Raw genomic sequence first — 12,617 nt, forward strand, 5'->3', positions numbered from 1 at the left:
TCCTATATTATAACATTCATCATTTTTAAGTGTACAGTTGAGTAGATTTTAATACATTCATGTGGTTGTAACGTCATCATCACTAGCTGATTCCAGGACATTTTCATTACCCCAAAAAGGAATCTTGTACCCATTCCTCTTTCCTCTCTGCCCTGGCAACCACTAATCTGCTTTCTGTCTCCATAGATTTGCCTATTCTGAACATCTCATGTAAATGGAATCATACAATATGCAGCCTTTTGTGTCTGACTTTTTCCACATAGCATAATGGAAGGTTTTCAAGGTTCATTCATGTTATAGAATGCATCACTGTTTCATTCCTTTTTATGGCTGAATACTCTCTCATTGTATAGATATACTGCTTTCAGTTACCTTTTCATCATTTAATGGACATTTGGGTTATTATCACTTTTCAACTATTAAGAATAATGCTGCTACAAATGTTCATTTACAAGCTTTTGTGTGAGCATATGCTTTCAGGTTTCTTGCGAAAATACTTAGGAGTAGAATGTCTGGGTCACGTGGTAAACATTTGGTGCACTTTGTCTCTGTGTATGTTTTATCATTTTGAGGAACTTAGATTCTTTTCCAAAGCACCTGCACCTTTTTATCTTCCCAACAGCAGCATAGATGTTTCCAATTATTGCATAGCCTAGTCAATACTTATTATTGTCTACCCAGGCCAGGCATGGTGGCTTATGCCTGTAATCCCAGCACTTTGGGAGGCCGAGGTGGGCGGATTGCTTGAGCCCAGGAGTTTGAGACCAGCCTGGCTAACATGGCGAAACCCCATCCCTACTAAAGACACAAAAATGAGGCGGGTGTGGTGGTGTGAGTCTGTAATCCCAGCTCCTTGGAGGGGCTGAGGCATAAGGATTGCTTGAACTGGGGAGGCTGAGATTGCAGTGAGCTGAGATCGCGCACTGCATTCCAGCCTGGGGTGACGGAGTGAGACTCTGTTTCAAAAACAAAACGAAACAAAAAATCCTTATTATTTGACTTTAATGTAGCCATCCTGGTGGGTGTGAAATGGTGTCTGATTGTTTACCTTCATTTTAAAAAAACCTTGATGGATATAGAATTTGAGGTTTATGGTTTCATTAGTTCATAAGACATGATTTCATTGTCTTCTGGCTTCTGCAGTTTCCGAGGAGAGATGTATAAGTAGCCTTACCTTTGTCTCCCTGTAAGTAATGTGTCTTTTCTCTAGCTGTTTTAAAGCTTTCGTCTTTATCATTTGTTTTCAGGCAATTTGATTTTGTGCACTTTGGTATAAATATAGGCACACATATGTGTATTTATCCTGCTTGTGGTTTGTTTAGCTTCTTGGATCTGTGGGTTTACAATATTCATAAAATCTGGAAAATGTTGACATTATTTTTCCAAACTCTTTTTTTGTCCTTTTCCCATCACCATTTTGGGACTTCAGTTATATTAATATTTATGTTGGACAGCTTGATTAACCCTGCAGGTGACTTGAAGATCTTTTCTCCCTGCCCCCTCAGTCCTCTCTGTGTTTTATTTGAGATAGATTTTATGGCTGTGTTCAAGCACGTTGATCTCTCTCATTTGCATTGTGTAATGTTTTAGTCCCTTTCAGTGACATTTTCATTTCAGATAATATATTTTTCATGTACAGAAGTTACATTTAGCTTTTTATGTCTTATTTCTTTTATTACTTGTTTCTTTATGTACATGTACCTTGTCCTAATTGCTGTTTTTATGTACTCCTTTGCTACTTCTGCCACTTCTGGCATTTTTTTTAGATCTGTCTGCAGACTGATTTTGTTTTTCCTGCTTGTAGGTCAGTTCTTTGCTTCTTTTCATGTCTAGAAATTTTTGATTGAATAATGAATATTATGTTGATGAGTCTCTGGATTTTTGGGTGCTTTTTTTTTTTTTTTTTTCCTTTAGAGAGTGTTGGGCTTTGTTTTAGCAAATGGTCAGGTGATTGCAGATCAGTTTGTTACCTTCGGACCCAATTTTTAAACTCTGCTTAAAGGCCTACCTTTATTCCAGGGGAGTTCAGCTTTACTAAGTAAGACTTGATCCCTCTATAATCTACTCTGAATAGCTCAGGAGTCCCCAATGACTCTTCACTTTGACTGTTCAGAGTTTGAATGTTTATCTGCCTTGTCTGAGATCCTTGAAGTGTTCATCTTACCTTCCCCTGGCTGGTTTCCCACTCTCTCCCTTCCTTCCTTCTTTTTACCTATGCATGTGGAATTTCACTTTCCCTATGCCTGTCCTAGTACTTAGCAGACTCAAGGGAACCCCTGTGTAAATTTCTGCAGTTCTTTTTCTGCATTGCTTTTTTTGGGGAACTCTGCCACACAACTTCAAGCTGAATCAACTTTCCTGAGCTACTATCACTGATTCTTTAAGTCAGCAAGGCTGCCGAGCTCTGTTTTGATTTTTTTCCGGCTGTGCCCATGACCTAGAAATCAACTTTAGGTAGATAATCCTGGTGATTATTAAACTCACCTTGTTTGTTTCCCTTTTTACAGAGATAGCAGTTCTATGTTGCCTGATGTCCAATGTCTGCAAATGACTGTTTCATGTATTTTTGCCAATATTCTACTTGTTTATAAAGTGAGAGATCATGTCTGTTCCTTGTTAGGCTTTTGTAGCTGGAAGTCTGGTTTTATTTTTTTTTTTTAAGCTATAAATACTGACTTTTCTACTGCATTTTATGCTCCCTGGGGAAAGACATCTGAACATCTTTCTATCTCTAGTGCACAGAAGAGATTAAATGTTTGTTAATGATGCTCTTTGATTAGGAGTGACACTAATATTTTTCTGTGATGAAAGCTTTTATTTCACATTTTATCATACTCTGAATTTTAAAAAATTTCTTATAGATAGTTGTAATTTGCTTTCAAGCATCACTTCCTAGAATTTTAGAAACCATCGCTGTGAAAGAATTCCATGCTATGGCAAGAAAGTACCAAAATTTATTTTGCTTGGAACCAATATATTTCTTCTTGCTTTAGCATTCAACCATGTCTGTTTTCTGATCATGGTTATTCAGTTTGTAGGATTATTTAGAACCTCTTTCCCTGCCTTCTTCCCTTTTATTCTCTGCTTTTATTTTCTTTACTTTAGTTCTGATTGTATCTCTGTTAAGGAGCCTGCATGAGAAGAGGGGAGAGAGTGACCACACATGCAAGTGAAACTTAGGAATTTGCCTTTTGATTCAGTTTTAATAATGTCTGGAGATTGTCAAAAGTACATCAAAATCTAATTTTGGATTTCTGTGTTCACTGGACACAATTTTTTTCTTTTGGTGCCTGCTATACAGGTGTTGGTTGGCTATCTTTAACCTGTCATGGATATTGAAATAGACTAGACATTTGAATATTACTGATTCGTTATAGTTAAAATGTGACTATGCTGGGAAGGGACAATGGGGAAATTGGGTGACATCCTTTGTTTCCAGGAATCACTGGGTTTTGTACTAATTAGCCTTGAAAAATGTGGAGCTATTTGACAGACCAGATGTTTTCAGCATGAGCCATGTGTCTCATCAGTGAATGTGCCTTGCATCTGCAGGCAACATTGTTGAATTCTCCTCATTCTATAAACAATGTTCCAAAATATAACTAAACCCCAAAATGTGTTTATCTTTTTGGCTTAATTTCTGGCTTTGTATCCATTCTAAAGTTTCTCTCTAGAGGAATTGCATTTTATTGCACATAGCTCTTCATACCTAATTGTAGTATAAACACCATTCTGTTTACACTAAACCATGTGAATTGTATTGTTTTTGAGCCTGTAAAATTTTAATAAGAGCAATGATTTCAGATTTAACTATATTTGTACTTTTATTTCTACATTTAGTGAGAATAAAACTTTCTTCCCTCCATTTACTTGAACAAAGACTTTGATTTTTTGGAACACATGAGGGAAAACATTAAAAACAAAAAAACAAAAAAACCCAAGTAAAACCAGTCTCTAGTCTTTAGCATTTGTGGTACTAAATTCATTGGAGCAAGAAGAGTTTAAGTATTTGCTGTGAAAATCATTCTTAAAGTCCAAAATAGAGCTGTAAGTCTTTGCTTTATAAGGATGGAACTGAATTTTTCCTATACCAAATATATCATGGGAAACATGGAAATTAGGAAATTAAAAGTATGAAGGAGAAAATTATCACTCGTAGGATTGCCATCCAAAGGAAAAATATCATGGCTAACATTTTTGTATTTTTTTTTCTCATTTTGCTCTCTACTTTTGTGTGTGTGTGTATGTTTCCAGTGATATATATCTCATATATGCATAAATGTTCATAATTTATATGTGTAAATATTTGTAATTTTGAAGAATATTATGATTATACTTGTAAGATCTATTTTTTTTTTTTTTTTAATTGGAGCACCATTCCTGGAGGTACTGCAATGCCAGGTTGATGCATGGAGGGGACTAAATAAGTTCCCATTTTATCTCCCTGCTGCAAAAATCCATTTAATAAATATTGTCCTCTGATAAGAGAATGTATCAGATATTAAACTGATAAGATATATCAGATATTAAATTTGATCTTAGCCAAAAGGCCAAGAGGCAATGAAATCTATTTTTTGAAATTATTTTCATTCAACAATATTGTAAACATTTTGCTCCTTTATTAGCCTTTTACTACTTCTTATTAGAAATCTAGGTTAGTTTTTTTATTTGCTAACATAAATAATTCTATAATTCAAGAGGCTTATATGTATTGCTGTGCATCTTTTTTTTTGTTTGTTTGTTTGGAAATGCAATTGCTTAAAATAATTGTTTTGCTAAAATTCTTCATTGAAAACTTGTGTTGTTCATAAAAACTTGTTTGTCAGCCGGCTGTGAATTCCATTCATTGAAACCCCTGATGAAACACATTATCTTTTAAGAAATCTTTGGCAGTTTGATTTGCATTTTTTCACATATCAGTTAAACATTTTTTTTTCATGTGTTGACCCTTTTTGGTTCTTTTGTGAATTTTCTTTGTTCATTTTTTTTACAAAAACAACTCAAGTTTATTAATCTTTTTTTTTTTTTTGAGATGAAGTCTTACTCTATCACCCAGGCTGGAGTGCAATGACGTGATCTCAGCTCACTGCACCCTCCATCTCCTAGGTTCAAGCGATTCTCCTGCCTCAGCCTCTTGAGTAGCTGGATTTACAGGCTCCCACCAACATGCCCGACTAATTTTTGTATTTTTAGTAGAGAAGAGGTTTCATCTTGTTGCCTAGGCTTGTTTTGAACTGACCACAAGTGATCTGCCTGCCTCAGCCTCCCAAAGTGCTGGAATTACAGGCGTGAGCCAACACGCCCGGCCTGTTAATCTTTTAGGTACACATTACAAATAAAGTTTACCAGTTTTTCCCTTTATTCTTATTTTTTTTTTGCACAACTTATTTCGTTTTTACCTATTCAGCTTTATTAATCTTAATTTTATTTGTCCTCTTATGCATATAGAAGCTTTCCTATTAGACAAATATCATCCCTTTTATTATTATGGAATGTCCTTCTGTGTTACTAGCAATATTTGTTGGCTTAAAGTCTTTTGTATCTTGTATTAATACAGCCATTTCAGCTCTTTTGTGGTTCCTTTTTTTTTTAATTTTTTTTTTTTTTTTTGACGGGTCTCACTCTGTTACCCAGGTTAGAATGCAGTAGCCTGATCTCAGCTCACTGCAACCTCTGCCCATTCAGGCTTAAGTGATCCTCCCACCTCAGCTTCCCAAGTACTTGGGACTACAGGTGCATGCCACCACATCTGGCTAATTTTTTGTAATTTTTTTGGTAGATATGAGGTTTTGGCTTGTTGCCCAGGCAGGTCTCAAACTCTTGAGCTCAAGTGATCCACCCACCTTGACCTCCCAAAGTGTTGGCATTGCAGGTGTGAGCCACTGTGCCCAGCCTTATGGTTACTTTTTTTTATGGCATATCTTCTTTCCCTTTTACTTTCAACCTATTTGTATCTTTGAATCTAAGTGTGTTTCTTGTAGACAATATGTAGTTGGATCATGCTTTTTAAGTCCTGACGATGTTGGCCTTCCAATTGGATTGCTTAGTTCATTCTCATTTAATGTAATTATTGATATGGTTGGATTTTGTTCTTTGTTTTCTATATTTTTAATGTCTTTTTTTGTTTGTTTTTGTTGCTCCTTTACTGCTTTCTTTTGTGTTAAATATTTTTAGTGTACTATTTGAATTCTTTTGTTGATTTTCAAATGATATATATTTTTGATCTTTTTTAGAGGTTGCTCTATGGATTATAATATGCATCTTATCACAGTCTACTGGAGGTCATTGCTGATATAAATTTGGTATAATATATAGTAGTAGTTTTGCTTCAATTAGCTCCATTTCTTTCCTACTCTTTGGTGCTGTTATTATTAGATATATTACACGTATACATTTTGTAAACCCATTGATACAGTGTTATAATCATTGCTTTAAAAAATTTTATCTTTTAAAGACGTTAAGAAAAGGGAAAAAATATTTTTATTCGTCTTTCATATTTAGCATGTATTTACTATTTCCCATGTTCTTTGTTTCTTTCTGTGAATTCAAGTTACCATCTGCTGTCATTTCCTTTCAGGCTTCCTTTAGTATTTCTTGTAAGGCAGGTCTGCTAGCAAGGAATTTTCTGTCTTTCTTTGTCTGGAAAGGTATCATATTTTACTTTGATTTTTAAATAGTCATCAGCTAATGATTGGTTAGAGGTTATGCTCAAAAAACTTGAGTAAGGTTTCCAGTCTTTGGTAATGAGTTTGTATGTGGGTTAGGGACTACATTAAAAGCAGTTTTAAAGTCAGCTTAAACTTTTACCTACCTTCTTAGTTTTCCCATGTGCCTGTGTACAGCCTCCTAGTCAGCCAGGGATGTGTGGATTGCTTAGACCCTTTTAGATGTCGCCTGCAGGTATGCATAGCCTCTCAGCCAGCTAGCAACTTGCAGAGAGTTTATCAAGCCCTCCTGTGGGTCTTTTATTTCTATGGTTTACCTGTTAAATTTCTGGTTAGTCCTTTGGTCTGTTGTTTGCCCCAACCCAAATTTTAACTTTTGACCAGTAGAGCTGGAGACTTTTCTTATTTATTTATTTATTTACTTATTTTTACTGAGTTCGCTACTTTCACTAACAGCATCTCTCAATATGAGTTTTTTGCCCTCTGCTCCAAATCATGTCAGCCCCTCATCTCAGGAAAGCTGCTGTTTCATGACTAGCCATGGCCAATGAACAGGGGTGGAGGAATTAGAAGGGGAGAGTGATGGAAGTAGCTCCAGGCAAGAAAGCTACAGAGTCCCACTGTTGAGCAGTTATTATGAATCAACACTTCTTGACTTGTTGTTCTCTTTTGTTTAGTTTCCAGAACCCTAAAATAGTTGTTTTGGATAGTTTTCTTTGGATAGAAGATTTGCCAAGCTTTTCTGTGTGCCATAGTTGGAAGTCTAGCCTTGGATACTTCATTTTATAGGATGAATTTTTTTTGGCATTGAGATGATGATTCTTCATTTCCTTTTATTTCTCTTTTTTTAAGACTGAGTCTCACTTCGTCGTCTAGGCTGGAGTGCAGTAGCGTGATCTCGGCTCACTGAAACCTCCGCCTCCGGGGTTCAAGTGATTCTCGTGCCTCAGCTTCCTGAGTAGCTGAGATTACAGGCTTGCACCACCATGCCCAGCTAATTTTTGTATTTTTAGTAGAGATGGGGTTTCACCGTGTTGACCTGGCTAATCTCAAACTCCCGGCCTCAAGTGATCCACCTGTCTTGGCCTCCCAAAGTGCTGGGATTACAGGCCTGATCCACCATGCCTGGCCCCTTTTATTTCTCTTATGTCATTAATTTTATTGGTAGCTATTTTAAGTCTTATGCATTCTTTGGATAAAATCTTTTTTGATTATAATTTCCCAGTCTTTTAAAGTATGTATTAATTTTTAATAATTTGAGATTCTTTTCACCGATGTTCTCATTAAAACTTGATGCTGGATTTGTCTTAATGCACAGCGAAAACCAATTCAGGCTAGACATTTTGCCTAACCCTAAAGAAAACTGAGTGAGCTAAAGGTGATCAATTCCTTTTGTAGGCATTATCCTGCACTGAAAACTCTGGAACATCTAGAGCATACCTACCTGCCTCAAGTAAGCCACTATCGATTCTGCAAGGTGATGGTGGACAACATCCCCAAGCTTCGAGAAGAAATAAAAGATGTTTCTATGTCCGATCTCAAAGACTTTCTGGAGAGCATCCGCAAACATTCAGACAAAATTGGAGAGACTGCCATGAAGCAAGTAGGTCTTGGGTTTATGATAGGTTGGCCAGTGGCTTATCAGTATTGAGTTAAACACAGGTTTCTCTTTGCCAAGTATCTAGTTGTTTCTTATCATTTTAGGGAAGTCCTTCATATTTATGGGAACACGTGATTAAAAATGTTTTCTTTTTTTTTTAAACAGAGCAATGGACAATTATATTGTTTTGCTCTGTAGATGTTCAGTAAATATTGGTCAGTTGTAATGGTTTACATTGAGATTATGAAGAAATTTTTCTATTGTTTGTATACTTCCCTTGACTTTGCATGTAATTTGAAGCTCAAGATATTTTAAAGTTCTCCTTCTAGTTAATGACCTAAATTGTACCACATGTGTCTTTGGTTGATTATTTACTATGTAAGCAAGATAGCATGTTATATATGCATATTTCTGATATTAATAGGTGTCAGTGAAAAAAGGCCTATTGGGAAATGCTTTGAATTATGATCAAAGAAAAGGATTTATTAACAGCTTGTATATTAATAAATATGTTACCAGTATTTACATTTGTTAAAACATTTTCATCCCTAAGTCACCAAAGTCACAAGGAACATCTAAATTTCTTTTTTTAAATTATGAATGAAAGGTCAGTAATGTTTTACAATGGTATTTGCTCACTTGAAATTTGTCACATTGATTTTATGAAAAATTTTTAGTATACCTGATGATGTAGCCTACAGCAACAAATACAAGAATCAGTTGTTTATGGAAAGTACTTTTTGGTTCTGTAAACAATAGTGTTCTTGAATAGATCATTTGCAGTTTTTATCATTCTGTGAGGAATGAAGGAATAGATTATATTTCAAATCATATTTTAGGTCTTGACTAGCCTTGATAATCTATTCAGATGTCTATTTGATCCATAATATCTATTTGATCCTCCAAAAGAGATTCTCCAGTTACCGTTTCCTCAGGGAATACAGATATTTTCCCTTTCTTCCTTTAAATTTTGTCAGTGTTATACTTCACAAAGTGCAGAGTTTAAAAGTAGATGATAAACCTGACAGAGATAATTGTGTGATTTCATTGTTTATAGTGTTGAAGAAACAAAATTAATCAGTGGCAATATACCTTTGCATTGCTGGGTACATATTTTGAATACAGGAATGAAGCTATCTTCTGAGATAAGTCTTTATTGTGGTTTGCTCAGTTTCTCCTAAGCTTTTAAAATATAGGAGAGTATAGTACAAAGCCTCTATGGAAGCTGCCTTTTTAAAAATTGCTTTTTCTGAGCCTCTGCTTGAGAAATTAATTTGCTTCCCTTTTGATGAAAGAGGAAGCCATGAAGAATATTACTTTATTTAATGTGAGGCTAACTGGGCTCATTCCTCAATTATCTGAAGAAATTAAGACCAAGAAGAGGGAAGTAACTTGCTCAAGTTCAAACAACTTGTAAAGGTGAGATCCTGCATTAGAATTCAGGTTGGGTTGAAATGAATTTGTCTACTATGATACTCAATCTGTGTAAACTATTAGCTGTTTGCTCTATTTTTGTCATATAAAGAAATGATGAAGAAATCTTTTGTAAATCCAGGACTTTTAATTAACTGAGAAATCTTTATTTCTCCTATAACATTTTTCATCTCAGGATCCTTGAGTAAAGATATGTTAACACATTAAAAAATCTTTTGTAGTACCTAGAACGTAAGGAAGATAGGAGAGAGAAAATACCATGTACTTTGTACATACTAGGTGTTCAATAAATGTTTGAATTTCCAGATAAGAGGGAGAGGAAGTGGTTTATTTCTCACTGCCTCAAGCCCAAAACAGTGTTTCTGGTTTGTGATGGTTTTCTTTGCAATGGTGATTTAAGGACTTAGAATCCTCCCATTGTATGGCTCTTCCATCTTTAAGATGGCTTTGAAGATTGCTTTAGAAGGAGAAAGACCAAAGAGTGTTGCATGTGGGAGGGTCTTTAAGGGCCAGGCATGGATGCCACACGTCACTTCTACCCATATTCTGTTGGTCTGAACTTAATTATATAGCCATACCTACCTGCAAGAGAGGCTGGAAAATGTAATCTCACTCATTCTCTAACAGGAGGAGGATATAGGTTTGATGAATAATAGTATCTGGCACAGTCTACCTTCTGGTGATCAAATATCTTTTCATTCTTTCTCTCATACATAGAAGACACTCCTTCCCTAGGGGGCAACAGTCCAATGGCCCATGTAGTCATTACATCCATCTCAAAATCTAGTATCTTCCAGGGATGCTCAACCCTCTCCATAAGATTCAGCCATGGCTCTTCATGAGCTGGTAACTACTCAACTAAGATTGCAAGTTGTGTGTACTGGTGTCTCCTTCCACCCCCAATATACAATGAAGAAGCTAGAATAAAATAATTATAACAAAACCTTTTATTTAGAAAAGGGAAGAATGGGAGACGAAGAATATTCTCTGCATCATAACAAATCATATAAATCTACTTAGGCAGGCCCTGGGAAGTTCCTCTGCTCTGGTAGTAGGGGAATTTCCTTGCTTAGACCTTGATTCCCTGGAAGGAACTCCTTTGCTCATTGTTCTCTTGAGCTCCTAGCTGCACACTGGCTTTTACTTGTTTATATGTGTGTGTGTATGTATATACTTTATATGTGTGTATATATATACTTTATATGTGTATATATATACTTTATATATTTTTTATTTTTTATATATTATATATATATTTTAAATATATACTTCTGAAGTAGATGCTGGGAAATATACATTCCTTAGAAGGCATACTTCTCTTTCTCTCTCTATATCTATATATCTGTATCTGCAATTGTGTCTACATTTACATTTATATATGTCTTTTACTGCCTGCTTTTTGCTTTTTGCCTGAGGGTTGGTTTAATGTTCTGAACAAACATTTATTAATATTTAGTCCAAATTTGTGTTTTTTTGACATTATCATTCCCTCAAAATGTAGGCATCTCATCTTTTTCTTTCCAATAGGTTCTGTGAGGACACCATACCCACTGTTCTTCCCTAAATATAATTTTCAAGAATGATTTTGTTTTTCTTCTCCTCTCTTTGGGGAAGTAGTGGAGGTTGGGGAGCATAGCCCTTGCTTCATGCTTCTTTCTCAGTTTGATGGCCTTACATTGAGGTGACGTGAAACAGTGGGTGGTAAGATCATGCTTGAATCTGACATCTCTGCCTCAGAGTTGAGTCACTTTGTTGAACTAAAAGCCTTCCTGGGACTTTATTGCATAAGCCTTTACTATTTGTTTTTTCTCATACTGTTTAGGATCTGTATATATTCCCCTTTTAACCCTGTGAGGCCTAAGTTTCTGGGACTACTTCTGTTCCCTATAATTTCAGTCTGCAAATGAGCTAATACTTTTCTGAGCTTATCGTTTTTATGCAATACCTTGCCAAAAGCAGAAAGTAAATACCAGTGTACACTATAACACTCACTCTTTATTTACTTATAATGCAGTAGGCCCAATAGGGAAGTGATATGCCTATTCACTTATTATAGGTTCCAATTTTACTAGTTGTTTTGCCACAGTATTATAGGGCTTTTCAGCCTTTTAACTTGTTAAATATATGTTCTTACTGCCCACTGCCTGACTACTAAACCCATGTCTTTTATTTTAGATTTTTTTTGGGGGGTAACACCATATTTCCAACACCTGTTTCTGTATTCCTTAAATAATGTTCCCTGCTGTAACAAACTCTAAAATCTCATAATAGAAATTTTATGTTTTGCTTATGTAAAGACCAAAATGCATGTCCCTGGTGGGTGACTTTCAAGAGATCTAGGAGTCTTCCACCTTGTGGCTTTCAAGGGTACCACAGAAGGGGAAAGAGAGTAAGTAATGCCTGGAGGTTTTTTAGGGATGAAGCTTATAAGTGGCACGTCTCACTCCTGCCAATATTACATTGGCCAGAGGCCAATCACTGCAAAGGAGGGTCGGAAATATACTCTAGCTGTGTGATCAGGAGAAAGAAGAAATAGGCTTGATGAATAGCTAAGCTAGTCTCTGCCATAACCTGCTATCATATAGCCTAGAAAGATAAGTATCTTCCACGTCTCTTGCTTTTTCTTCACAATCTTTTCATCATTTTCCCTATGTGTTTGCCTTCTAATTTATTAATTCAGTTTTTAGCTTTGTCATTGCTGCTAGTTAGGACTTTATTATTATTTTTTAGTCCAACAGTCACAGTTTTGGCTTTAAAGAATTTGTTCTTGTTCTTATATTCTTTCTGTATCATGGTAACTTCTTTTTTCAAACATTTCTAAGTATGCTTCTTTAGAATTGTACTGAGAAAACAGACTTGAAAGTCTTACTTAATATTGATAGTTGGTCTGGGCTCTTCTACAAATTATGTAGGTGACT

The 12,617-nt window shown here is 35.6% G+C and overlaps 1 protein-coding gene and 1 non-coding gene across 6 annotated transcripts in view; one reads left to right on the forward strand and one right to left on the reverse strand.

Annotated features, from left to right (window-relative positions):
- The window catches only part of EXOC6B (exocyst complex component 6B), a 690,744-nt gene that overhangs the window by 105,035 nt on the left and 573,092 nt on the right, over positions 1-12,617 (forward strand). For 4 of the 5 annotated variants that reach the window (XM_050754407.1, XM_050754408.1, XM_050754409.1 and 1 more), the window contains one exon: positions 8,064-8,268. The exons of the other annotated variant lie outside the window; for it this stretch is intronic. In XM_050754407.1, the coding sequence (XP_050610364.1) occupies positions 8,064-8,268 (205 nt within the window). The remainder of the gene's footprint in view (positions 1-8,063; positions 8,269-12,617) is intronic. 5 annotated transcript variants of the gene reach the window in all.
- On the reverse strand, positions 4,365-4,562 carry LOC126934585 (U2 spliceosomal RNA). Its single transcript, XR_007719041.1, has one exon. It is a non-coding gene; the product is annotated as a U2 spliceosomal RNA (small nuclear RNA).

This window comes from Macaca thibetana, chromosome 13 (assembly GCF_024542745.1).
Source record: "Macaca thibetana thibetana isolate TM-01 chromosome 13, ASM2454274v1, whole genome shotgun sequence".
NCBI lineage: Eukaryota > Metazoa > Chordata > Mammalia > Primates > Cercopithecidae > Macaca > Macaca thibetana.